Raw genomic sequence first — 26761 nt, 5'->3', positions numbered from 1 at the left:
ACTGGTCGGCGCTATATTGGCTTTTGTGTCTTGTCTTGTGTTGTCTGTCTGCACTGTCTGTCTGTACTGTTTTTGTCTGCACTGTTTGCACCAGGTTGCACTCGATGCACTTTATGTAGCTTGTGTTGTGTTGTAGCTCTATGTTGTTGTTTAGTGTAGCACCAGGGTTCCGGAGGAACGTTGTCTCGTTTTTACTGTGTACTGTGTACCACTGTGTATAGTAAAAATGACAATAAAAGCCTCTTGACTTGACTTTATGCTACTGAGACTGTAAAGCATGTTGGCTGCATTTTAAATGTACAAAATGGGCTATATAAATAAAGTTATAATAATAATAATTATAATTATTAAAGGGGGAGTGGTGGCTCCAGCGGTTAAGGCGCTGGGTTGCCGATCGGAAGGTCTGGGGTTCAAGCCCCGGTATCGCCAAGCTGCCACTCTTGGGCCCTTGAGCAAGGCCCTTAACCCTCTATGCTCCGGGGGTCCCTTACGAGGGAAATATCAAGGTCCGTGACGTCGGAGTGACGTGGGGCTGCCTTCCCGTGGGCTCACCACCTGCAGGAGGGACCGTAAGGGACGGTGCTGTGAGGATTGGGCAGCAGTCGAAGACAAGGGCCTGCTTAGACTGCTGCCCCCGCGACCCGAAATACGGATAAGCGGGAGAAAATGAATGAATGAATGAATGAATGAATGAATGAATAATTATTATTATTATTTGTTGTAGTAGTAGTGGGCTGTGCATTTCACACCTAGGCCTTGAGTGTTGTCCAACCTGAGTCATTCCACCTCTTAATACCATTAATATGATGCCTCAGTTATAGAAACCATCAATAATATACAGAAACGCTCTATAACAGAGCGATGCATCACAGACATGCCGTTACTAAAGCAAGAAATCCAATGAACACAATTCAACATGTCGCCTTTTACTGCAGCTATTAGTGCGCTCTCTGACCATCTAATCACAGGACGTGAAAATACAGACATTATTGTAGACCTGCTGGATGGCCCCAGAGTCAGCAATCATGGATTGTAAGCTACAGGACCCCGCAGTGTGCTGAACTCTGATTGGGTAGAACCCAACTTACACTTGCGTTCGAGAGAAACGCTGTAAAACAAAGAGAAAAGACAATTAGAAAATAATGTAATACATATTTACAGACAAATTATATTAAAGCATGATAGAGTTTGAGCCAGCAAGAAGCAGACTACTTGACATATGATTGTTGACTTGTATGTTTATCTTGTTTTTCGATTGTATTATATTGTATTGTATCCTAATCTTTTTTACTTTACTGTCTGCTAATGTGCTCTGATACACCTTGATTTTTTAAAGTAAATGGAATATAATAAATAACAAATAACTAGTTGGTATTTATCGAGTAAACATAAACAGCGACAAGCTTCGGCCTGATACACGTAATTCCATCTGAATATACTTTTATATGATACATAAGGATCTTGATTAATTGATTGATTGATTAATTGATTGATTGAAGAAATCACATAAAGCATCTCTCTCTCTCTCTCTCTCTCTCTCTCTTTCTCTCTTTTCTTTTTTTTTCCCCTTCCTTTCCATGAGCCAACATGGCTGACACGAGAACACCAGCTTCCACTCACCGACGGCCCCACTAACCGGAGCGCTCGAAACCGGTGCGCGCATGCGCAGTGCCCGGCGTACCGCGTCGCTTCTTTTTTTCTTTCTTGTTTTTTTTTTTTTTTTTTTGTGCTTTTTTCTTTCTTTTTTAGGAAGGTTTGAGGCCGGGTGACGTCATAGCTATGGAGAGGAGCGAGTCCGTTCTGTCCCTACTCTGACGTGCACGCGCGCTGCAAATGTGTGCGTGTGAGTGCGCGCGCACGCTCCGATTTCGAGCCCCAGCATCAGAGGTGGCGCGGCTTCCATGACTTAAAAGGTGCCTTTGCGCGCGCTTTATTTATTTGTGTTTTATTTTTCTTATTGCACGATAAACAAAAAAAATCTTAAATACAGGTTTTGCAGTTTCTGGAAGAGAGAGAGAGAGAGACACACACACACACACACACACACACACACTCACATGCACGCGCGCGCACACACACACACACACACGCACACACACGCACACACACACACTGGCCGGTTGTGATTTGTTAGAAGGCAGTGCTGGTGAGAGGAGACACACACGGAGTCTGGAGTCTGTATGGCCGCGCTGTTTCCTAACGCGTCGCCTCACTAAGGCTTGGAGGGAAAAAAATAATAAAACAATCCTTTCCTTTATTTTTTTTTTACCCCTTTTTTTTTATCCATCCTTTTTTCCATTGCAGCGCCTTCTTGGTGTTATTTTCTCACCGCCATCCAGCCCTGCTTCCAGTTTGCTCAGCATTAGGGGAGAGCGTGGTGGTGGTGGTCGCTGCTCTAGGGGGAACAACGGAGGAGCACTTCTGAGCGCGCGCCACTCGGCGGATTTGATGATCCATTCGCCCCGTTAGCGCTGCCACTCCGACCCGGCGAGCATGCTTCCTCCCTCCGTGTTCGCCCTTGGATTCCTTCTCACGCTGCAGGTTCTTTCGAGCGGAGCTGCTGAAGGTAAGCCCGAGGTGTTTGTTTCTCGCTTTTGTTTGATAACATTTCTCCAAACCGTGCACCCCCCCCCCCCCCCAGCGCTGATTGAAATGCATGCACAGAAATGCACCCTCGTGAATACCTGGACCCTGAAATGTCTGGACATCTAATTAAAACTAAAGCGCAATAAAAAAGGACACCCCGCCTTTTCCCTTGGATTTCTCTACACTGGTCCATGGAGCCATTTCCATTCCGACATTGCTACCCGCTTGTTTACAACGAAGCCAGAGATCCATAAGATTCTAGATGATCCTACAGACACCAAGCCCTGATCAGACATCCATACTCTGATTCGAATTAGATACGTTATATTGCTATGATGATGATGATGATGACGGTGATGACCACTACTGTTACTGGGCCACGTTCAGATCCTGTCTCTGTTGCTTGTCATTGATCCGGTTCTAGGCCGACTCGGTCTATTTCACTCCTAAAACGCGACGAATATTCGATTAATCGCCGATTCTTAGTCGATTTAAACATAAGCAAGGACTGTTTTTTTTTTCCTATCAAAATGCATTTTCTTATTTGAAGGGGGTTGAATTGAAAATGGACATGTCCGCTCCTATCTCTCTATCTCCAAGGATGATATTTGGCCTGGGATAAATTATAAATGTTTTGATGTCACGTGATTCTCTCCCTCTCCTTTCTTCCAAGCTGTTGAGTGGAGTGTCCTGAAAAATAATAATAAAACGGGGAAATCCTGTATGATGAAGAGAAAAGATGAAATATTGACAGCTAACAGAGCAGACTGTAAATCAGGCGGATGTATTTCAGGGTACTGTTCTGCTTCCTTTTCTTAGGATTTAATTTTATGAAAAAAAAATAAAAAATTATAGCACAGAATAAAAACCTTGAAAAGCCTTGACGTGGATTTTTGGGGTATAATATTTCCCCTGAATGGACGTTTTCTAAAGTTGACCTGGTCTGGTTTTATGTTATGTAGGTTAACACTTTCGCACATAAATGGTTTATATTTCTGGCTCTAGTGTGAATTAGGAGGGTGGTAATTTGGTGGTTAGGACTCTGGATTAAAAGGTCACAATCTTAAATCCAGGCAGCACCAACCTGCAAGTGCTGGACCCCTAAACAAGGCCTTTAACCCTTGTAAGTTGCTCTGGATAAGTATACTTTCTTTCGGCTCCTCCCATCAGGGGTCGCCTCAGCGGATCATCCGCATGTTTGATTTGGCACATGTTTTTACGCTGGACGCTCTTCCTAACGCAACCCTCCCCATTTATCCGGGCTTGGGACCGGCACTAAGAGTTGCTGGGGTTGGTTCCGTGACCTGGGGGTCGAACCCGGGCCGCAGCGGTGAGAGCGCCGCATCCTAACCACTAGACCACCAGTCTTTCTGCCAAATGCCTATAATGTAAATATAAAGATGAACCTTTGTCTCATCTTCACTTATAGTGCAGCAGCACTTTATTCTTTTACCCCAAATGTATTGTCCTATGTCGTTTTTCTTTTTTTTTTTTTTGCACTCTTTCATCCCACAGAGAAATCATAGTAGTAGTACATAATCAGAGTTTCCACTTCCATTTACGTCATTTGGATAGACGCCCTTACCCAGAGCGACTTGCAACTTAATTATTCATCTGATCAGATGACTGTTAAGGGCTTCGTTCAAGGGCTCAGAGATGGCAGCTTGGTGGTCCTTGGATTTGAACCTCACCCCCTTTTGATCAGAAGTCCAAAATCCTAATCACTAAGCTACCAATTCCTAATGATATCCTACATTTAGCCTTTTTATTCCTTCCATTTTTGGTTTGTAATCAGGAACTTATTGCAGGTGGAAATACATGCTGTGGTGGGGAATTATAGAAACATAGGACCACATGGACCATGAGATTGACATTATGTCCATGTTGTTTGATTGCTTGACAATCATTCAAGACTTTTTTTGCCAAATAAAGTGATCCTATGCTTAGTGTGTGTTAGACTGTACACAATTTCCTCACATGAAGAAGGAAAATGGCTTCTTTCCATTGTGGGTCCAGTGATTGGTATTTTTGGACTGCTATCCATCCTGTTATTGTTCTTCCTTCTTTTTAATTTACATGTGATGTCTATTTTGATATAAGCAGCACACAATCGTTAAACTCGCACAGGAATACTGACCCCAATCAGCAAATGGGCGACAGAATCACTAAACACATCAAACATGTCGACATGAACGAAACTTTACGGGCCTTCGCTTTAATAATTACCCAGTCGTTGATATTTTGCTTCACTTTTAGTTTTTAGTTTGGCTTCATTGCTATGAATTTTTTTTTAACACTGAAAACGTGAAAGACGTTCTCACTCTAACGTTTCTGCTCAAACCCAAATTCTTTCTGCGACAAGTGTACAAATGATGCATTATTTATTTATTTATTTATTTTCTTTTAAGGCTTTTGTAACGCTGGCCTTCAAACGGCGTGCACAAGTTTAAAAGCTGCAGATCAGCATTAATTTCGGAAGTGTTTTTTTTTTTTTTTTTTTTTGTGAAATCTGGTTGGAAATTTAGCCATATGCTGTAGTCAGCATTTTCTTTGTTTAACAGTAAGTCTGTTTAATAAGTCTGTTTTTTGTTGCTTATTCCGAACCTTGTAATTACGTGCCCCTGTAATGATAGAGTCGGTTTTTCAGTGAACACAGGGAACGGAAGGTGCATTAAAGAAAACAATAAGGCACGCGATTTCTCGCGCACTTGCACGTGTTACGTAGTAAAAATTAATAATAATTAAGTGTTAATGCCTTTAAAAAACCCTAATCGGTTAGAAAGACTGTTTGAATTATATAAGGAAATGCGCCAAAGGGGTCAAAGGCCATTTTGAATAGAATGGACGTAAACACCATTATCACCGTGAACTGATTTGAATTGCTGCGTCAACACGGTTATCAAGGTGCCACCTGAAGTCAGTTCACATTACATGGCGCCAATTGAAGGCAAGTCAATGCTGTAAGTCGCAGTATTGAGAATTTCAACTATTTGACACGTTTAGATCGTTTGAAATGTAAATAAATCAGATAAACTCACTGCTAACATAAACCCCATCGGTTTTGCTGAAACACAAAGCTAGCATGTAGCACAAAATTGCATCACTGTAGACCTTAATAGTTTAAGACGCTCCGTGGGCCAGCAATCCAAAGTGAATCTTGTCACTGCTGGTTTTTTCAGGGTTGAATTTCTTGCTTCGTTTGGATCCAGAGTGGTCATCTCAGTAACACATTCTCAAAAAAAAAGTGCTTCATTCGATTGCTATGTTCTCACAAATATATCCATATGTAAAATGCATGTATTTAATCATGAGGAATATCAAAGTTGAGCTTGGTAGGTTTCTCTGAGTAACAGATTAAAGGTTTAATGGATGTGGGGATGCATAGTTTTGCTCACAGCGATGCTTCTTTCAGAATGTCTTCCATAGAGGAAATCTGCCGTGGTGCAGAAAGTCTCTAGGTATCCAGAGCTTAACCAACAATGGTCATTGCCCAACTATTTGGAGAAACAGTTGATAATGAGAGGAGTGTTGACTGTGTTGGAAGTGGTTGAAGCTCATGCAGCTTTAGAAGTTGACAAACACACAGAACTGGAGCAGAATTTGGTGTATTGTGGGTGGTGGTGAATGAGAACACTCTAGATGTGGAAACTTGAGAATCAGTGATTTGCCAGTATAAGGATCTGGCAATACCACAGTTTCGAAAATTTTAGGAAAGCCATAGAAAGTAAGGCCATGATGATGATCTGCAGATGTTCGCTTTTGAGGAACTCTTTTCCCACCTTTGGAATGTACAACCAGATCTGGCAAAATAGGATCAATATTTCCTTTACAGAAAAGTCATTTGTACACAATGTACACAACTCAAACAGTAATTCTGTTTGAAAAAGTTGTCAGAATTTAGCATTTTCTTTGATAGTATACATCTAATAATGGTTCCTCGAGCTCCTTGATCTGATTTTGGTTTGGTTTCCTGCAAAGCATTTTGTAGTAATACGATGCTGACCACTGGGTTGCCAAACATTGTACTCGTTTTGTTTTTTTTTTGTCTGTGAAAACCTTTCCGAGAACAGTCTTGCGAAAACCTGCGTTGCGCCATTTTCAGGAATACTGTTCCAGTCGAGTTTTTCATCCTGGTCACACCAGGAGTCAGAAGGCTGACTCTCGTCATGCTGACAAGTTGAACAGCAGGTCATACCACAGTCCTGCCTCCCTTCACCGAGCCTCAAACCACAAATGGACAAAGTCCTCTTTAACCTCCACATGACAACGATACATAATGAAACTGTCGGAGTTAGGATAGCGCAACGAATAATTGGGAAGTATGATGTCTGGAGCATGAGCTCTGTTTCGGTGTACATTTTGACAATTTTTTTATTTATTTATTTATTATTTTTTTTACATGAAGTGAAGTATTGAGTCATTACACTGAAGGCCAGAAAGGTTTCTGTGAATCTAATAGTCTCGGATTAGTCTGCGAATCTTTATTTTTTATTTATTTATAAAAAAAAAAATAATAAATTCCATGTGCAGTTTGTGCTTTTGCCTAATCCTATTAACGAAAATGAAAAAGCACTCGATTTTAATTTCCTGTAAAGATTTCTCTAAGCTTTATTAAGCAGTGTTCTGTGTGTGCATCATTTTTCTTGTGTCTATCAGGGATTCTATTCATTTTTTTTGTGGATATTACGGAACAAGCAGATTTTATGTTAGGGCTATCTATTGTTTATTCGGAGTCTGTCTGACGAGCAACCAGAAAAAGCATTTTTATTTACCTGTGTAGCTGCACTTCCAGGTAAAATGCTTTATAGTGCTGTGCCACAAAACCATGTTCTCTTACTGTGGCTTACATTTCTACACCTTATATACTGAGGCACTTGACGATGGAACAACTTTGACTTCGATATTTTTCGGAATCTGGTTTAGGTTTGTGGAAAGGCTTCTGTAATGTCGGAAGCAAAGCAGTTATATAACCCTGACTTACTACAGTGTTAAATACATTATATCTTTTCTATACAGTGTGAGGCTCTCAGATGAAGTTTTGCTAATTACTTGCTAACTGATTGTTGATACACGATCAGAGAATGGTTTATTTGCCTCAATGAGTTTAACTCGCTCTAGTTTGCAGTATGTTATTACATTAGCGTCCAATTTTAATTCGGAATACCACGGGAGGTGGACGGTCATGAGGTCAAATCCCATCTCTCCAAAATTGAGACGGTTGGGCCTTTCATCTTTTTCATTTGGATAAGGTCATATGCTGAATTTTGTATATGCAATTTTGTCAGGTTTTCTGGCAACCAGAATATCAAACTGGCAAGTTTTTACGAACCTGGTTTGTGTACTCTAATTTTACCATGTGACAACCTTGTTTGTATACTAGATAACTAACGGTTTGTGGACATTTAACCATGGATGCACACAGTTGTCTAGAATGTCTTTGGATGGCATAGTTTTACAAGTTTCCTTCACTGGAACTAAGAGGTTCCAGCATGGTCTAGGAAGGCATAGTTTGCCAAGGTTGTTGTAGATGAACCTGAATGGACTGCACACAGCCTTGACCTCAACCTTTGTGTTGCATGAACTGGAACAGGTGTTCGCAATCTTACTGATTGTCTAATGGCCGATTGACAACTTTAGTGGAAAACCTTCCCAAAAGAATGGAGGTTATTAAATCTGGAATAGGATGCACTAAGATAATATGTCCGTGATGGTCAGGTTTCATCTTCATAACTAAGGTCGATGCATAGCCAGCGATACGATAAAGAATCATGAAGCAGCTACCGATGCCATGCGATAGGATTCCCCCACATTACGACATGGTGTGATCCAATTCCGATTCAACGAGATGCGATTCAGTGCAATAGAAATAATATGATTCTATGTAATTCAATATGGTACAGATACTGTAGCTTGTTTTTATTTCTTTGGTTCAGACAGACAGCAAATCAAAATTTGATTCAAGTGCCATTCGAAAAGAATTTTTAAAAAAAACAGACGTCGTTTTCCTGTTCTGTCTCCAGGAAGATGCAGCTCTACCTCTGCCACGTTAATCTATATTCTGTGTGACTCTCAGGACACGCCTGGGTCGCCGTAGTGTTGTGATGCGATATATTCACGTAGTGAACAGTGGTGCTGAGAGATTTCGCTCTAGAAACTGTTTAGCGAGAAGAAATCAGTCTACATATAAAATGTCAGTCACACATTTAATAAAAGTATAGCGCATCTGCTAAGAATTATATATAAATAAAACAGAAGTGAATCGGTAAATCTTACCATCCTTAATCTGAACACTTTCACACAGAATAAGGGTTAAGTCGAGAATAATTCGAGAGCTAGGGTCAAGGAAATAGCAAAAAGCAGTCGTCAGATTCGTGAGATACCCGTAAATGTAAACCATTAGGGTTAAAATCCTGGCTTAAATGGAGAATCCGGACTCCTGTTTATTCATCCCTGTGCCACACATAAGGTATCATTACGCCATTTCGAAGTGGCCACACCTTCGAGATTTATGCATTTGCTGTCTCTTTTCCCCAGAAGACTTGTGGGGGGGATTAGAGAAAAGAAGTGCAGGTCTTTCAGCCAGGCTTGTTGTTGGTGAGCGTGAGTGCCACCAATGAAAGGCTGTTTGTTGACATTGGTAGGCAGGACGTGCTGTAATTGGTGTTTTCTGCTGGGGGGTTTGACATTTTACTCCGTTTCCGAGCCGAGGGCGAAAGGAGGACCAGATTGCTCCATGGTGTTAAACAGAGGAAGGTGGGTGGTGTTGATGTGGCAGTAGCAGGAAACATGTAGGTCGGGGACATGCCTCTTATCCTCCGTAAGTAAGTGGCTACGTCTATGAAGTGCTGCGAATGTGTCTCGTTTCTGCACGTTGTCTAAAATGAATGATTTTCCTGCTGTGCTGCTAATCGGCATGGCTTTTACTATCAATCGGTTTCACGCGACGTGTGAGCTTTGCCGCTCAAACGTCACGACCGTTTAGGCGTTTGCTTTGCATCCCACGCAGAGCTGCGAAGACTTCATTTCCTTCTGTATTACTGCATGTATACTCTCTCTCCTTTCATCTCTCTTCCCCTCAATCCCTTCCCCAGCCTCACCCTCTGTCTTCCCTCGTGAACTCTTCACCTGAGACCTGAGGCTTAATCTGATTGTGGTAACATGAAGGCGATTGTTCCTGTTTGTTCTCAACTCTTAGACAGCTCTAATACACTTCCAAAGTTTCCCGAACTTCATTCCACAAGCCCTACACTTCATAACGAACGTCTCGACTACACAGGAGCTTTACTCAGCAAATGAACACCAAGCATAAAGCAGAGATATAATATGTGACTTTAGCATGCAAGAGTAGCTCAGTGGTTAAGGCGCTGGGTTACTGGGTCACTCCCACAACTTTCTTGTTGTGGGAGTGGTCAGGTTTTTTGTGGGAGTGACCAGGATTTTGTGGGTGTGGTCAAGGTTGGTCAGTCTTTATTATGGCCGTGGTCCTTCTTTTAGCGGAAATGATCAGGGTTTGTGGGAGTGGTTAGGTTTATGGGTGTGGTCAGGCTTTTTTCTTTTGGAAGTGGCCAGCGTTGGTCAGTCTTTTTGTGTGAGTGGTCAATGTTTGGGAGGGATCAAAGTTAGTCAGGATTTTGTGGGAGTGGTCAGGGTTTGGAGGAGTGGTCAAAGATGGTCTGCCTTTTTGGGAGTTGTCAGGGTTTGTCAGACCTTTTGTGTCGCACTGCATTTGAAACTAAATTCTAGTAAACATGAGTGAAAACTCAACCGACTGCAAACAGAAACAGTCCCTGTGATGGCATGCAGCCAAAAATTTAACAAGTTAAACTTGTAGTAGAATCAAGACTTGCTTTGACTCTGAAATGTCTTCTCTGACACGGCGTAGTAAAACATGATAAAACCCCTCTGTGGTGATAGGCATACCCCTCAATACTGCAATTAGCGGGTCTTTAGAGTGACCTGGAACTGTTCAGTAATGCTTAGATGCCACTCATGGCTGCTTTGTATCCCTCATTAAGCTGTCGTTTCAGGCAAAGAGATGACCAGCGTTGGAGAGAAAGCAGGTGTGCTCTGGCCATAATAATGTTCTTTTTCGGTTTCCCAAGATGCATGTCTGGGCTGCTCCACCAGCTGGAGAACATTTAAAAAAAAAATCTCCTTTTGCTGGCTTTGGCCTGCTTTGTGATTAGTCCAACATTAACCCTCCTCTGGTTTTGATGATGCTGTAAACACCAGCAATGGGGGAGCGTTTTTTTTTTCCATAGCTTACTATTTAATTGCTTTTGTTGGCTAATTGTTGGCTATAATGTGATCATAATGAAGGTAGTAACCATATACTAATGCAATATTTGGAATGAACAGATAGAGTAATGGAAACAAATACAATTATGAGTAGAAGGTGCCTGGTTGAGTTTAGAGGAGTTTACCAGGGCCGAGATCCTGCACTGTTGCACACTACGTGAGCAGGAGATTTTACTTTCCTGTTAGTTGTAAACAAGTGGTCAGATAGGAATCTTTCGCTAGAAACAAATAACACATACTTTAACATGATCGCACAATCGTACCTTCATTTATCCTTAGTAATCGCCTGCGCAGGGTCCCTGGTTGAAATTTGCCTGGTAGTTTATTTATGTTGTGGATAATATTACAAAGGACACTTTTTCGAAAATTGCATGTACGAATACAAATATTTTCTGCACAATTGAGGGAAAAAGAAAATGGTGTGATGTAGCTGAGGTTAAGGAACTGTTCAGAAACAATGCAAATATTTTTACCTGGCCCCCAATGTTTTCTAGTGTTTTCAAGGACAGGAGTCATAGGGTTCATCTGGTTTAGGCTACACCCAAGTACAGTCAGCCATTTAAAGCACTAAACAGCATCGGCATTGTGTTGCATCTGTAGTATGTGTTTTTCCCAAAAATGACTTAATCAGGCTTCTCTTTATAATAATGTGTTGTATAAACATTCGCGACAAGTGCAAATAAGCTTTCCCATGGGGCGTGTCCCAACCCAGCACTAACGTCTGATCTTTTTCAATCTCGATTCCTATTTTGTGAAAGGACACCCGAAGGCCACGTACACGTGCGACATTTGTAAGTACCCCTTTAAAAGTGCACGCAGGATGCTTTGATCCCCTGCTAATGAGCCACTGTAACTTAACCGACTCCTGCAAAATGCATGTCTCATTAAGGCTTTAAAACACCTGAAGCCTTTGAAGATGGTTTGCTCTGCGATACACCGTGGCGAGAGCCACTCGGGTCTGTTTGTTTCTGGGTTTAGTGGGCCATGGGTATACTGGAGGTTGGTAGCACAGAGTTGCAGCTTGTTTATGCAATTTCACACAAGTAGTATTTTCAAATCCTGGAGCACACACCTGTTCTCTACTTTGAAATATTTTATGACCTCTGTATGATGGTGGAATGAAGAAAGTTGAAAAAAAAAAAAAAAAAACGTTAATTATGGAATGTAGAGTTGTCAATAATAACTTACATTCTGCGCTTGCATTAGACAACATAACTTTCCCATACCAGCAGGTGGCAGTAATCTGTATCCCGCATCCAAACAGGGAAACTGGAAGAGCTAAAACTGTAAATATATAAAGCAAGCAGTGTTTACACCTGCCACGATCAACATTAACGGATCCATGTATTTTTTTTTTTCAATCATGTCTGCTAAGTTGCAAAGACAAGCCATTTTCTTCTCCTGTGCTAATTCGCTAAGCTAAATAGCTAATCAGGGTTCTCTTTCTCGCCAACAAGCTCTGCCGCTGCTCAATATGTATTGCTTGTATAGTGGTACGGATTTACTGTCCTCTGAAAATAAAAACATACAGCCATTATTGTCTAAATAACTGGCAGCAAAAGTGAGTACACTTGTAAAAACAGCTGTACGTCATGTAACCATGCAAAGCCACATGTCCTATTTATCATGTTTAATGATTTTGTCTGCTTGACAGGACCATACAAATTTGTGGCTCTTGTATTAGCAGTTATAATTTGGTGATTTGATTACAATTCTCTTATACTGACCACAAGATATTCAACATGGCACTTCATGGCAAAGACTCTGTCTGAGAATTAGAATTGTTGCTCTCCACAAAGCTGGCAGAGGCTATAAGAAGATCTGTAGCACCCTGAAACTGAGTTACAGTCCAGTGTTATACAAAGGTTTTCCAAGACCGGTTCCACTCAGAACAGGCCTCGCAAGTGTTGATCAGTCGGTTTGCATAGCCGTCGTCCCAGAGGGGAAGCCTCTTCTGAAGCTTGTTTACAATAAAGCTTGCAAACAGTTTGCTAAAGACAACCTGTCCAAGGGCATGATTTACTGGAACTATGTCCTGTTGTTTGATGAGACTAAGATAAACTTGTTTGACTCAGATGGTGTCCAGCATGTGTGGTGACGCCCTGGTGAGAAGTACCAAGAAAAGTGTGCCTTGCCTACAGTCAAGCATGGTGGTGGTAGCATCATGGTCTGGGGCTGCATCTGCACTCCCTTTTTGTTTTCCAACATAATAACGCCCCAAAACACACTGCCAAAATGACAACTGCCTTGCCAAGGAAGCTGAATGTGATTGAATTGCCAAGTATGTCTCCAGACCATAATTCTGTTGAGCGCCTGTGGGCCTTCCCCAAGCAGAAGGTGGAGAATCACTGTGTCTAACATCCAGTAGCTCCGTGATATTATTGAGGAGTGGAAGAGGATCCCCACAACAACCTGTGTTAACCGATATAATAAAAATGATTGCTGAAATGTGAGGGATGTACTTACCTTTTGTGAAATACTGTACTTGTATACTGTAAAGCTTATACAGTCTGGTACTGTAAATTGCTGATTTGCTAAAATAGGTACTTTAATTTGTTAAAGCTGCAATAAAATGACAGTTGTTACATAATTATATTCAGTAAATCTCCCTGTATACGTTTATGACACTATTTAATTTATATTCAGAAGAAAGGATTTTTAAAGGCAACCCTTTTTTTATTCCCAGAAACTGTTATTATTTGCGAGTTTTAAAGTTTAAAGTAATATAATTTACTGCACTTTATTTCCTTTCTATATACGGCAGGTCTTGGATTTGATAAATGCTTTACTATCATTACACAGGCATAAATTAAGTTGGATGGATGCTTGGGTGGATAAATAAATAGCTGGATAAAAAAAAAAAAAAAGGTGGGAGCATGAATAGATCGTCATATAACTGGAGGTATGGATGGATAGAGAAATGGATGGTTGTGTGAATAAATGGATGGATAGATAGGTAGATTGATCATTTTATTCAGCCCAGAAGGAAACTCACATAATTCACATCAACATGTCTGTTGATTTGAGTGCAGTTGATGAATCATGATAAGTTTGGTGGAGGCTTCATAATATTTGCTTTATATACAGTGTGTGTAATATATTACAAATTTTCTGTCTTAATAAAATCTTGTGGAAAAGCACCTCTTTTTTAATTTTTTTTTCATTTGATTTAATTTTATAAATATATATATTTTTTTTACATCCTGGCTCTACCCTGTGTGTTTCTGAAGCACTTTGCATTTATTTTAACAAGTGTTTTCAGTCCACATTAGCTAGACACAAATACAACATGAACCTTTCCATCACAATTGTTTGTTACATTTTTTATCTTTTTGAGGAGGTAAAGTGTAAAACCCACAGATCCCCATTAAAATCACCCAGATTTATTTTATTAAGTAAAAAGTCAGATTTATTTTTTAGCAGGAGTTTCTAAATGAAAAAAAAAAGTAAAAAAAAAAAAGTAAAAAATAAAAATCGGCGTACTATGTTAAAAAGGTCTTGATTTACCATCATAGGTTTTCCATTTGCATAAAACGCAGCCTCGTTTAAGTTTGAGTGTAAATACCGAACCAGAAATGAGATTACAACAGGATTTCTTCGGCCCTTTGTTTGTTTACGAGACATTACGAATGCACTTGTAATTTTACAAGGGCAAAATTAGGATAATATGCGAAAGTTCCTGGGGTGTGTGTGCAAATAGGAAATGGTCTGCTAACCCTTTCACCCATTTTTATTATTTTCTTATCAAAAATGGCTTTGGGGGCAGAAATATTTTGCAATCCATTAACTAAAGAAGGAAAAAAGTGGAGCCTGAAATGCAAGTGCCTCAAGCCCAGAAAAAAATGAAATATGCATGAAAATCATATAAAGATTACCCAAATGAATTATTATGCACTAGGATTTGCCTGTTAATACTCTATATTTTCGATCAGAGGTGCCCAAACATTTTCCTATGAAGGGCCAAAAATCAAACTTGACTGACTGGGCAGAAAGTAAATGTTGCATTCCACCAAACATCTACATAGTAAATAAAGTTAATAAATAGGTAAACAAGTACATATAAAACAGGACCTGGTAGTCTGCTTACAAATGCAAGTTCTTGTTCATTCAGTGAAACTTATAGTACAATGAGAAACAATCCAGTTTATTTTATGAGATAGTTTCATGCCTAATACAGCTTTTTGAATGACCTCTAATGAGACATAAAGCTCATTCCCCATTGGGGGCCCAATAGCATTTTTTTTCCCTCTTTCTCGCTCTCTCTCCTAATAACTTCCTGTTAATAACACTACTAATATAACTCAGGTTGCATGTGTTTCCATTGGTTTCTTTTTTTAAAATCTCCCACAGTGACAGGTTTTTTTTAGTAAAGATGAGACCCATGCTTAAAACAAACATGTCGAGGCGGTACACGGAACAAAAGGATGAGGAAGGTATGGCAGTGTCAGAGGCTACGAAGGCTGGCAGCTAGTTTTGAAATGGTGCACAGGTCATGTATTATCGCCATGGTGATCACGTTATCTTGATGGACTACATTTAATATTAAATATCCAAATAATAGTATCAGTGCAACAGTTTTTTTCCTTTTGGCTCTCAGGATAATGCCACTCAATGTTGTTGTGCATTTTACAAATGTTTCACTCCCGCATTAGCTGCATTAGACAAATATGAACTTATTTGCATTACAATTGTAGAATGATGTGAATAGAAAAACCCAAAGACTTTAATTGACAAGTGTGTTGGCTAAAGGAATGGGACCAGTGCACAGATAACAAGCTACATCAACCCAACTATATATACATTTCTTTCATTTTGAATCCAGACAAGACTAGATCATATATATATATATATATATATATATATATATATATATATATATATATATATATATATATATATACACACAAGATGCTGTTTCGGACACTTCGGACTCGCACACGCTTTCCTGCAAAATGTATCACGTATCATGTGGCGAGGACAATTAATAGTCCGTAGCGCTGTGTTTTCTGTTCTGTAACTTTATGTTGTTTAATGTAGCACCAAGGTTCTGGAGGGATGTTGTCTCATTTCGCTGTGTACTGCCTCAGCTATATATGGTTGAACTCACAATAAAAGCTTCTTGACTTGACCAAAGAAAGTACTAGGATACATACGGGACATAACACAGAAGCACTCGATACAACTACTGAACTGTGCTATAGTCAAAACTCCATAATGCCATAACGTCTCATCATACCTACTATAAGCACATCACTATAAGTGCTATACAAATAAATATATATACAAAGCGCTGTCTCTGTTTATAAAAACTAATTCTTCTTATACATAATGTATACAATATTATTAAAATTAAATATGACCTAGCAAGCTTTTGTGGAAAATAATCAAGACCAGGGTTTATTTTAATGCCAGAAGTCATGCAATCAGTTCTAATTATTCTCCTACTTTATAGCAGCTGTGAACATTACACCAGTTTCTCTTGACACTGAGGTCAAAAACCGGAAAACGGCAAAGCCTACAGTCCTGAATTCTTTTCCTTGGCCAGTAGTTTTACCTCAGACTTGCAGAAACATTCACCATTTCAACACAACTTGAGTAACACAATTTATTATCATAGATACGGTGTGTTACCTTAGAAACGATGCATTAGAACAAGCTCATTAATCAAACCCTGATTTACCTCGGAGTTTGGACTATAACAAATTCAACAATTTTGGAAAAAAAATGTCTGTTTTTAGTCCAATTAGCTTAATTTGCTTCAATGTCTTAATTTGTGGTCGTTGTAATATATTTGGATTTCGTTTCCACAACCACCATTGACTTATTTTCCTCACCATTTTTTTTAGTCAGTCCAGTTATTCTTAAACTCCAGACTAGCCTCTCTATTTAAGCACTGGCATCCATGCCGTCTGCTCTCCCCCACCTCCGTCTTTTGTCTTTCTTACTCCCTCGATTTTGGTGTTATGTGTTTTAATTGTTGCGTTCTGAAGGACCGATTCCTCTCGCTGAAAGAATATTCAAGTGGGTTACTGAGAGATCGTTTTGAAATTTAAATTGAGTGGTATAAATTACAGCCCAGCTCTGGCTGGCAGGGTCGGACCGCAGGCCGATGCGGCAGGCAGACATTTCTCCTGCTGAGGAGAAGAGTGGAGGAGGAGACGAGTGCTTCGTGATGAGATCCAGCTCTCCAGCGGCAGCTCTCCCTGCCAGCTCCTGTCACTTCGCTGCTCTCGGATTTGAACACAGCTGTCCTGTATCAAGACCGTCCCAAATCTCCAGACCATGAACCTGGGGAAAAGTAAAGATTCTCCGATGAAGTCAGTTTACAGTCATGAACTATTTATAAATATATTGGACAGATGGTTATCGATCATTCATTCAGCAGGGCTCTTGGAGCGGGTATAGGTTTACAATCCGTATTGATATACATACCAATCCATATAAAAAACTTGGCTCTGTGTTCGCAAATTCCACAGTTGGTTCTAAAGGCATGAAAAGGCCTTCGCCCTGCTTTACAAGCTAAAGACGACTCGTTTGCAGATGAAATCAATTAGGAGGTGCTGGAATGTGCAGTGGTGGTCTGGTTCTGATTTAGTGGAGTGGTCTGGAGATGTGTTGTTTTTGGGGTAGTCAGAGGCTAGAAGTGGGTCAGATCTGGTCCTAACCTGCGTATTGGTCAAAAATCTTTCGTTTCGCTATGACTGATGAACAAACCCCCTCAAAATAAAACCACATTGGCAATGTCATTGAATCTTCTCTGGAGTAACCCGTGTGGCTTTGCTGTTTTTCTTGACCACATCCTCTGGTTAAATTCTTTTTATCCTTTTGTTAACTGTGCTGTGTGAGCTATTTGTGCTATGTTTATTTAATGGAAAGTTTTTTTCTTTTAAGTGTTACATGTTGGGACTTTGACTTTTTGGGGGGAATAAACCCTAGTCTCTGTCTGTACTTTGTACTATGAGGGTTTAGGTACAAATCAATGCGCAGAAGTTTCAACTGTTCTGCCGCAGATATTATTACCTTGTAACTACATGACAATATTACATAAAAAACGAACATTATAAATTTGATACATTTAAGACTATTTAAGAACAGGACTCTTGTAGCTTTAGTTGTTATTTAGTGAGCCCGTATATTAACAGTGAACTAGCTATTTTTCTCTTTTTATCTAGTTCTCTCTTAAAAATTCTGTCAGGGTAGCCCTTATTACTGGCTAGCCTTAAAGGTTATTAAGTAAACAGGTTAGTCCATGGTAGCTAGCTGGGTACTGATAGAAGATTAGCACAATTTATTATTACTCCCTTTTTTTTTATCATTTAATATTAATAATATTTATTATCCTCTCGGAAAAGCTTTGTCATGGTAGTTCATGTAAGCTGTCTGGCTAACAATAACAGTAAAATTTGCAACATTTTACTGTCAGATATATCCTCTTAGACATGCCTTGTTGGCTAACATTAGCTAACTGGATAAATGGCCTTGATGATTCTGTTTTTTTTTCTTTTATTTCTCTTTAATGGAAGAACTGAAAGTCACATTTCTGGATTAAATCCATCTATAGGACATACTAGTGGATACTCCAGTAGGTTTTAAATGAGCAGATTCAAATGCATAATGTTTATTTATTAGACGCCCTTGTTCTCATCATTCATAATATATTCGGCTGTTGTGTATTTGCAAAACAATTACATCATATTCGTTATTATTCGACAAATGACAAAATTGTTGCCTGACTGTAACGTTCCACTGTCCCTAAGCTTAGATGACAAAACCTTCTGTCGCTATATATTTGATGCTTAAGGTCTGTGTGTTAGCTTTCCAGTTTTGGATATTTCCAGCCAGACCTACTATGACTGATCGGAGCAGACATGTGAAGTGGCTTCTGCCGTCCAGGTATGCCTTGGACAAATATTATGGCAAATTCTGCAGCTTGGGTCTAGACCTTGTTTTCCTGGATTGGAAACTTTCGAAGTTTCTAAAGTACTGTTTCTCGTGCATTGATCTAAATATTGATGTGTTTCTCTAAAACAATCAGGCCTTTAAAGAGAATCAGATTTTTAGGTAATATGTTTGCAACCCTGTAGGCTGTTAAAAGTGAATCATGTCCACTTTGTGGAGGAATGGCAATCAGGCTCGCTCAGGGGTGTGGGGGATTATAATGGATTAGTTTTCTTTTAGAATTCGCGTCATTTTTAAACTATTAGTAGCAATGCTTTTGCATTCGAAAAGCTGTGTACACCACGTTTGTGATCTACATCGCCCACACACACTATCCAAAGTTATTTGCACACAATTACAGTGTTTGATCCATCGGCTAATAACTGTGTCATTAGCTAATGAATGAAAGTTGTGCTTTCTAACAGTTTATAGTTAGATTTAGCTCTATGGAACGTCCCAAAGAGACAAATCGGTTCCTGGTCTGACCTACGCCATTAACGGCAATAAACAACTGTTTCCTCGCCAGCCAAGAAACCGGGAGGCGTAAACTCGGATAGTTAAGACTTACAAATGCTTTCTTACTAAAAGGTAAAGAACCACCAATATCTGATCTCTGTAAAGCAAACATGATCGGTTAACAATTATGAATGGACTGTAATACTTTTAGAACAAACCTAGCCTAGTTGAACCTAGTCAATAAAGAGACCAGTGGGTTTTTATTTCTGCATGGCATTAGTTCACAGGGCTACCAATATAGCTTACTGTCTGGTATTAGTTATTATTTTCTGGTCTACGTTATTACAAATACCTCACCATTGTTTCAGCATCCGTATGGGATCTCTATAACGATATATCTTGGCCCAGCAGTGAGGTGTTTGTGAGGCTTTTGCCAGATCGCCTCTATTGAAATGCTCCTGATGTTTCCCGTTGGTCGCAGTCCCAGCACGACAAATAAAGCCCTTCTTCAGTCCGTCCCTGGCCTCGCTCCTGCGTCTCAGACGTGCCAGAATGATTGAAACACCCCCCCCCCCCCCCCCCCGCCCTGTTAATTTTGCACCTATGCGAAACTGCCCATGGTTTTGGCTCACAGCCTTTGGAAAACGGCACCACAGCATCCAAATTAGATCTCGGTACACTTGCAAGGGGAAAAGGGGAAAAAATGGCCTTAGACCGTGTTAGGGCCCCCGACTCCGCAGCTTGCACACCAGGAATTTCTTGCGGTCTCTCTTGTGCTTGCGTCTGGGTGGAGTGTAAATATAGACCTCTGCTATGTTTTCGTTTCGGTTTTATTTTATGCAAAGTCATTGGGAACGACGCAGCCAGACACGAGGAAAGAAATTTTGCTTCTTTAGATGGATTGAGGGGTGTGTAGTCTGTCCAAACCTGATGTAGAGCTACTCTGTGTCGTTAATAGTGCTTATAGCGCTTTAAATTGCTCAGTTTGGAGGCTACCAAGATGCTACAATTGAGAAGGAATTAGGTTTATTAGGCCCTTCACATTAGAAGTGGATTCCGTTTAGCAATCACTTAGACTGTCTACTCATCTCTCACTAAATTTCATTAAAGTCTCGCTCTTAGCGTTTATATTTTATTCCAAGTTAAAACCATCATCTAAAGTCTATCTACACTATTTGAGCAAAGGCATTGGGACACGTGACTCTTCCAGTCATTTGTGGTTCTTCCTCAAACTGGAGAGGAAGATCTTGTGTGGAACACCTTTGAGATGAATAAACACAGGTAAACACAGAAAATAATGCAGAATGAAAAAAATGGAGGAACGGAGAGAAAACCGAGGGGCAATGAAAAGATTCAGGCAAAAAAACCCGACAAAGTTTCCAAAAGTTGGGATTATTTCAAACGAAAACATAAAGAAAACACTATGAAGTGCGTTTATTATTATACAATTATTTTTTATTTTTGGAAAGAATAATTTGAAATAGATTTTTATATTTTAATTTGTTTTTTATTCATGTATATATTGGTATTTGCATTTTGATGTAATATGGCAATTTAATGGGTTCAGTTTTAACAGATTTCTTCTTGTAGGCAATTTTAGCAATAAAGATGTAAATCTTTTTCTATCTAAAAAAGAAAGGGAAAAAATGACTTGGTAATTTTAAGAGACCCGTCTTATTCTCTCTTGAATATTTAGAATGTTTATTAATCAAGAAAGTCAGATTCTTGTCCGATTACTTGATTAATCGAAGTGCTAATTGGTAGAATACTCCAGGTCTCCTCAAACTATATAAGTACCACATTTTGCTGATGAATGATCACAAATCTCTACAAACACATTAAAAAAATCTAATGGAGGAGTGAAGGTTATTATAACAGAATAATGGGGAATGGCATGTTCAAAAAGCACATGATTCTTATGGCCAGTTGTGCACCAGCTGTGTTCACTATATAGTTGGTATTGCAAGACAGCAACTGGGATCTATTTCGTCGGTGTGCTGTTCCACTGTTATTTACAGAAATCTGAAATATTGGTCATACCGTAGTTTCACATTGAACTTAATTGCTGTTTTGATTGAAGTCTAGGTTATTGATTTGGATTTGCCTGTGATTGTGTCTCAGAATGCAGACACTTTTCAGGAAATCAGCATTCACATTCATGTTTCCCTAATTGCATTATGCTCATATGCTATAATTTACAGAGTAATGAAGATTATCACAGCAGGAATCAGACCTTTCTATTTCATCATCCCTATAAGCATGTACTTAAAGGCAGATATTATCTTGGCCAGACAGAGGGATTAAGTTAAAGACTGCTAAAGTCTTCAGCTGAGAAAATTATACACCAGGGACAAAACATGTCCCATAGGAATATAAAAAAAAACTATAGCGAGACTAACAATGTAAGATTTACCTATAAGATGTGTCATTTGATCGGAAGAGAGAGAACTGATCTTACTACAAATGTAGCACCACTTATGAGTGCCCCCTTCATTTTTCACTGATTAAGCTTGTGGTTTATGCAAAGAAAATGAATGGCATTTACTGTGGAGACTTTGCTTAAAAATTGTCTAAAAACACAATGGCTTTCTTTTCATTAATAAACCTTTAGAAATGCACAGTACCGATACGATACACAATTGTAGGCTGTCTGTAATGACAGGACTGTGGCTATTCCTTTGGCTTCGATCGGCCAGCTTGTTATTATCTCGTTCTGCCTGAGTCACGGTGGCAACTCGTCTGCATGACAAAGGCAACAACGTGGAGGAGTCCACAAACTGTATAGTCTCTACTGAATTCTGTCCAACGTGATTATGAAAACAATGTGCAAAAAAGGTTCATGCATGGGTAGGAAACAATGTCATTGCGAAGATAAAGTACAGTTTGCTTTCTTTGTCCATTTGGACTGATTCAGCATGTTCTCTGGTGTGTGCATGACTGGCGTCAAAAAAAATATTGACGTTATATTGAGGAAGCGCCCTTGGCAGCCATTTTTGAGGCTCGCCCCGAACTTCGAACTGCTCAATTATTCCAAAAGAGCCCTTCAATTTAAATAGTTTTGAGAAAATAACAAAGGGTGAAAAAAAGAAACCCATCTAATCATCCATCCTCTTAATCTTGTTTATTTCTTTTTTTTTTCTATCTATAAGTTCCAGTGTACCACTATAGTTTAGTAAAGCTGTAGTCTCGTACTAAAACAGAAAAAATACACTCCACCTTGGATCACATTAAAGTGTTCCTTTGCTTATTAGGGGTCAAAGATGACTACTATTTTGCTCACTGTATTGTTTGTAACACCAGCTTCTTGATTGTCTAATTTTTTTTTTTTTTATAGCTAACGCTAATATCCTTGCTAGCTAGCTGCTAAGGTGCTACTCTATTTGTTGAACACGATAAGCCAAATTTGCGGTAAACTAAGTTGTTACAAATAAATCAATTATTTCATGAGATTAATCATTTAATATCATATATACACACCATATGCGCATAGTTTGTGGACACCTGGATTTTTATGTGCTTTTTGAACATCCCATTTCACGTTTAGTTCTCATTTGCTGTTATAATCACCTCCACTCTTCTGGGAAGATGTTCCACTAGATGTTGAAGTGTGCTTGTAGAGATTTGTGGTAATTCAGGGTGTTAAAGTCAGGTACTGATGTAGGTGAGGAGGTCTGGAGGAGGTTCCAATTCATTTCGAAGGCGTTTCCATAAGGTTGAGGTCAGAGCTCTATAGCAAGTCACTCAAGACCAGTGTAACCCATGTAAACCTTATGTTCATGAAGCTGACTTTGTGCACAGGGGCATTGTCATGCTGGAACAATTTTGGGTCTCCTAGTTCAAGTGAAGGGAAGATGTAATGATACCACTTTCAAAGACATCCAATACAATTGTGTGCCTCAGTAACAGTTTGAGAAAGAACCACATATGACTGGAAAATCTGGTGTTCTAATGCTTTCGTCCTTATAGCATATCTTTATATTATATATTGTATCTGAATACACCCAACATGGCATACAGATTAGACAAACTAAAACCTCATAAAAAGTATTATGAGTCAACATAAGTATACAACCAATTCTTTAATTATATATATATTTTAGTGGTGCAATAGATCACAAAACTCACGTTTTGGATCACATTACGGTTTTCAAGCCACGGATCGGATAATTTTTCGGATCATCAAAAAAGGGGGAGGAGCCAACTTTGCTTTCCATTTTTCACAAGAAAAGTTACAACAAGGAAATGCTCCCATATAAGCAAGTTGAATGATGTGGGGGGGCTTTTCAAGTTCTTCTGCTCCTCCGCTGGCCGTTGTTGTTGCCTGTTTGACATGTCCCGTTCACGTGAACACATGACTGTGCAATTACAAAATGACATAAAAAGCAGTATCGTCGTCTTTCATTTTGCGCTCATTATAAAATCAAGATTAATCTGCAAGTTGAAAAAAAAGTAAACATCCGTTTTACCCCCACAATATATAATGTACATATGCGTGCTCAAGATGCTGAAGTATTTCCCTGCATGGTTAGACGGTGGGGTTGTAGAGATGTGGTTGTGGACAGGTTTTTGCACTTTGCCTAAATCCCACTCTTTCTTTTTTTTTTCTGTCTGTAGTTAAAATTTGATTTTATTTTCTGCTGGTGAATAATTGTATGTGTGTTTGAGAAAAGAGTCTTTGCTTAACACATTGCTGTGGTTTGTGTTTCCAGCCCCGAAGACCTGCAGCCCCAAGCAGTTTGTGTGCAAGGACCAAGTGACTTGCATCTCTAAAGGCTGGCGCTGTGATGGAGAAAAGGATTGCCCAGATGGCTCAGACGAGGCTGCCGATATCTGTGAGTGATCAGTCTGCAGAAATAAATGCTATCAGTCCTAGATATGTTTTTACCAGTGGTTCAGTTAAGTCTGACTAACTCATCCCAGGTAGAGCATCTGTGACATATCCCAACTGAGCGTGTTTGGGGACTGGCGTAATGCAATTCTATTGATTTAATAAGTATGAGTTTCCAGCACTGCTGATAAATGGAAACAGTAACGTCGAATAAAGTGTGACCGAGTGGTTTTAATTTTACATAATTTCACACCATGTCCTGAGGTGTTTTATTCTACTTCCACCACAGCGGCCACTGATTATGATGTTTTCGAAATTACACTTTTATCCGCTTGTAGCTCCATTCGACGTTGTGGATACGTCCGCAAAACAAGTTTGGTGGTGGTCCCATGTCTGTTATAGCAGCCACAATGGTAACACTCACGTTTATCGAGAGACCGTTAATCCACATACCCATAAACCTATATCGGGGGAAAGAAAAAGCACCATTAGACGTTTTTCCATTGGGGTTATTAATTCCACAGTGGTGTGGTACAAGTCGGCAAATCTTTTTATGATCACCGCTTACTATTTTGTCATTGCTTGCTGAAATGATTGATACCGAAACATCAGTTACTGTCTAGCATCTGTCAGTAATCTGGGCAAGCTCGTGATTATTGAACATCTACGTGGTCTATAACAGAAATTCAAGAGACGTCTGGATAAGACCCGTGTGTTTAAAATAACCATTACACAGCTGAATTCTCAGATCTGATGCTTAAACAGTTTTCTTTGCAAAACAGACAGTTCACGTTGAAAACTTTGTTTCTTCTGTTTCTGCTCTTCCCTGTTTCTGTACAAGCTAGAACCCGTAGACATGATTGGCAGATCTCAAATCGATTTGATTGGATTTTTTGAAGAAGGTGATCAATTGCTTTCCAGGCAGTCTTCTTTCTTTAAACTGGACTCTTAGTAGAAATATAGTAGTGTAGCATTTCGTGTGAGCACCTAGCAAAGACCAAGATTAGACATCTTTGTATAAATATTTAGTGTAGCTTTTCAAAGACGTCTTCCAGTTCGGTTTTCTTTTCCCTCCCCAGTATAAATAATTCAGTTTAGTGTGTTGTTGTCCTGTTATAATTCCCTCCACTCTTCTGGGAAGATGTTTCACTAGATTTTGGAGTGTGCTTTTGGAGATTTGTGCTCATTCAGCGATAAGGGTGTAAAGTCAGGTACTGATGTAGGTGAGGTGAGGAGGCCTGGGGTGCGGTCAATGTTCAATTTTTTTTCCAAAGATGTTCAGTAGTGTTGAGGTCAGAGATATAAATCTATATAAATATAATATGTGAAAGCTGTTACTTCACTTTGGTTGAGTGACTCACACTGCGATGTACTTTTTTTAGTGTAGATGTTGAGTTTTTGTCTTTTTATTTTTGGTGCTAAAACTACTAAACAATTGATCAAAACCTCAGGACGTGTACGTACGATCAGCGGGTAGCTAATCGTTTTAAGAAACTCAAATAGATTCAAATTCGATTGGTTTTAATAGTAGGATTTGTTACGGTAAAGGTGGATCCCACGGTCGAAAAAAAAAAACAAAAAAAAAAACACTTGAAATTCCAGGCGCTGAATATTTGATTTGCTAAACGTGAACCACTTTGCATGTAGAGCTTGCGATGAAACAGAATACACACAAGAACAGAAAGAGCGTCCAACTCAAATATTTGGATCGAGTTGAGTGTTTTTGTTCCTTGTTAAAGTTCAAAACAGATTCATTTACTCTCATTCTTCAGCGTGAAAGCCCCTCCAAGTTATTAATTTTTATTTTTTTTTATTTAAGTTTGCGCAACGTATATTTTACTTGGCCCAGAACTCTGTATCGCTGATTTATCTTGCACACACACACACACACACACACACACACACACACACACACACACACACACACACACACAGAGGCACCTGCTTGTGCAGTTTCCAGCACTTCAGCTCGACAGGTATGCACACTCATTATTGGGCTTTGGTCTCTGCGGCAGTGAGAGTGATCACACAGCAGCATACAGGAGAAATCAGCAAGCTTTGCGCACATCCAGCTGTTTAGCAGGACGTTTGGCAAGCGCAGAGGAGACGTTGTCTTTGCAGCCATCACATCAGCTGTACATGTGGGCATGTTTCACATGTCCCTGTGTTTTGTCATCGCTCTGCTAATGCCATGTTATTAAACCAGTAATATATACACAGCACTAAATCAGGACGTGAACTTTAAATATATACACGTACACAGCATCAGGTACACTGATCTGTCCGTCTGTCTGTCCGTCCATCTGTTTTTCTGTCTGTCTCTCTTTAGGTATGTATGTAAGGCTGCATGTGTTTCTTTGTATAATGTTTTTTTTTTCTCTCTCTCTTTTTTTTTTTTTTTTTTTCTTTTTCTTTCAGTTCGTGTACCACTGTCATTCATTCTTTTGTTATACCTTTGTCTCTGTTGTTTTGTTTTTTTTTTGTTACTTTCTTTCCTTCGCTTTTAATTCTTTTTTCCACCTCCTTCCTGTTGTTGAGTGTATAATGAGGAGTGGAGTGACGAGTTTAGGGAAGACAAATGAAGGAGACGAGTGATATCTCTCTTCTCTTTCTTTAACTCAGAGGCAAAGCTGGGTATGGAAGGGGTGTGTGTGT

The 26761-nt window shown here is 39.6% G+C and overlaps 2 protein-coding genes across 3 annotated transcripts in view; one reads left to right on the top strand and one right to left on the bottom strand.

Moving 5' to 3' along the window:
• The window catches only part of fmnl3 (formin-like 3), a 268194-nt gene that overhangs the window by 86485 nt on the left and 154948 nt on the right, over positions 1 to 26761 (bottom strand). The window lies entirely within an intron of this gene.
• lrp1ab (low density lipoprotein receptor-related protein 1Ab) overlaps positions 1714 to 26761 on the top strand; it is a 122939-nt gene continuing 97891 nt past the window's right edge. Inside the window, exons 1-3 of one of the 2 annotated variants that reach the window (XM_083570453.1) lie at positions 1714 to 1913; positions 2305 to 2566; positions 23988 to 24110. In XM_083570453.1, coding sequence (XP_083426579.1) covers positions 2494 to 2566; positions 23988 to 24110 — 196 coding nt within the window. In that variant the 5' untranslated portion in view covers positions 1714 to 1913; positions 2305 to 2493. Of the gene's footprint in view, positions 1914 to 2082; positions 2567 to 23987; positions 24111 to 26761 lie in introns of those variants that run through there. The other variant, XM_083570454.1, reaches the window with a different exon arrangement.

The sequence above is a fragment of the Silurus aristotelis genome, assembly GCF_946808225.1.
Source record: "Silurus aristotelis genome assembly, chromosome: 19".
In the NCBI taxonomy this organism is placed as follows: Eukaryota; Metazoa; Chordata; class Actinopteri; order Siluriformes; family Siluridae; genus Silurus; species Silurus aristotelis.
This window is presented reverse-complemented; position numbering and strand designations above follow the sequence as displayed.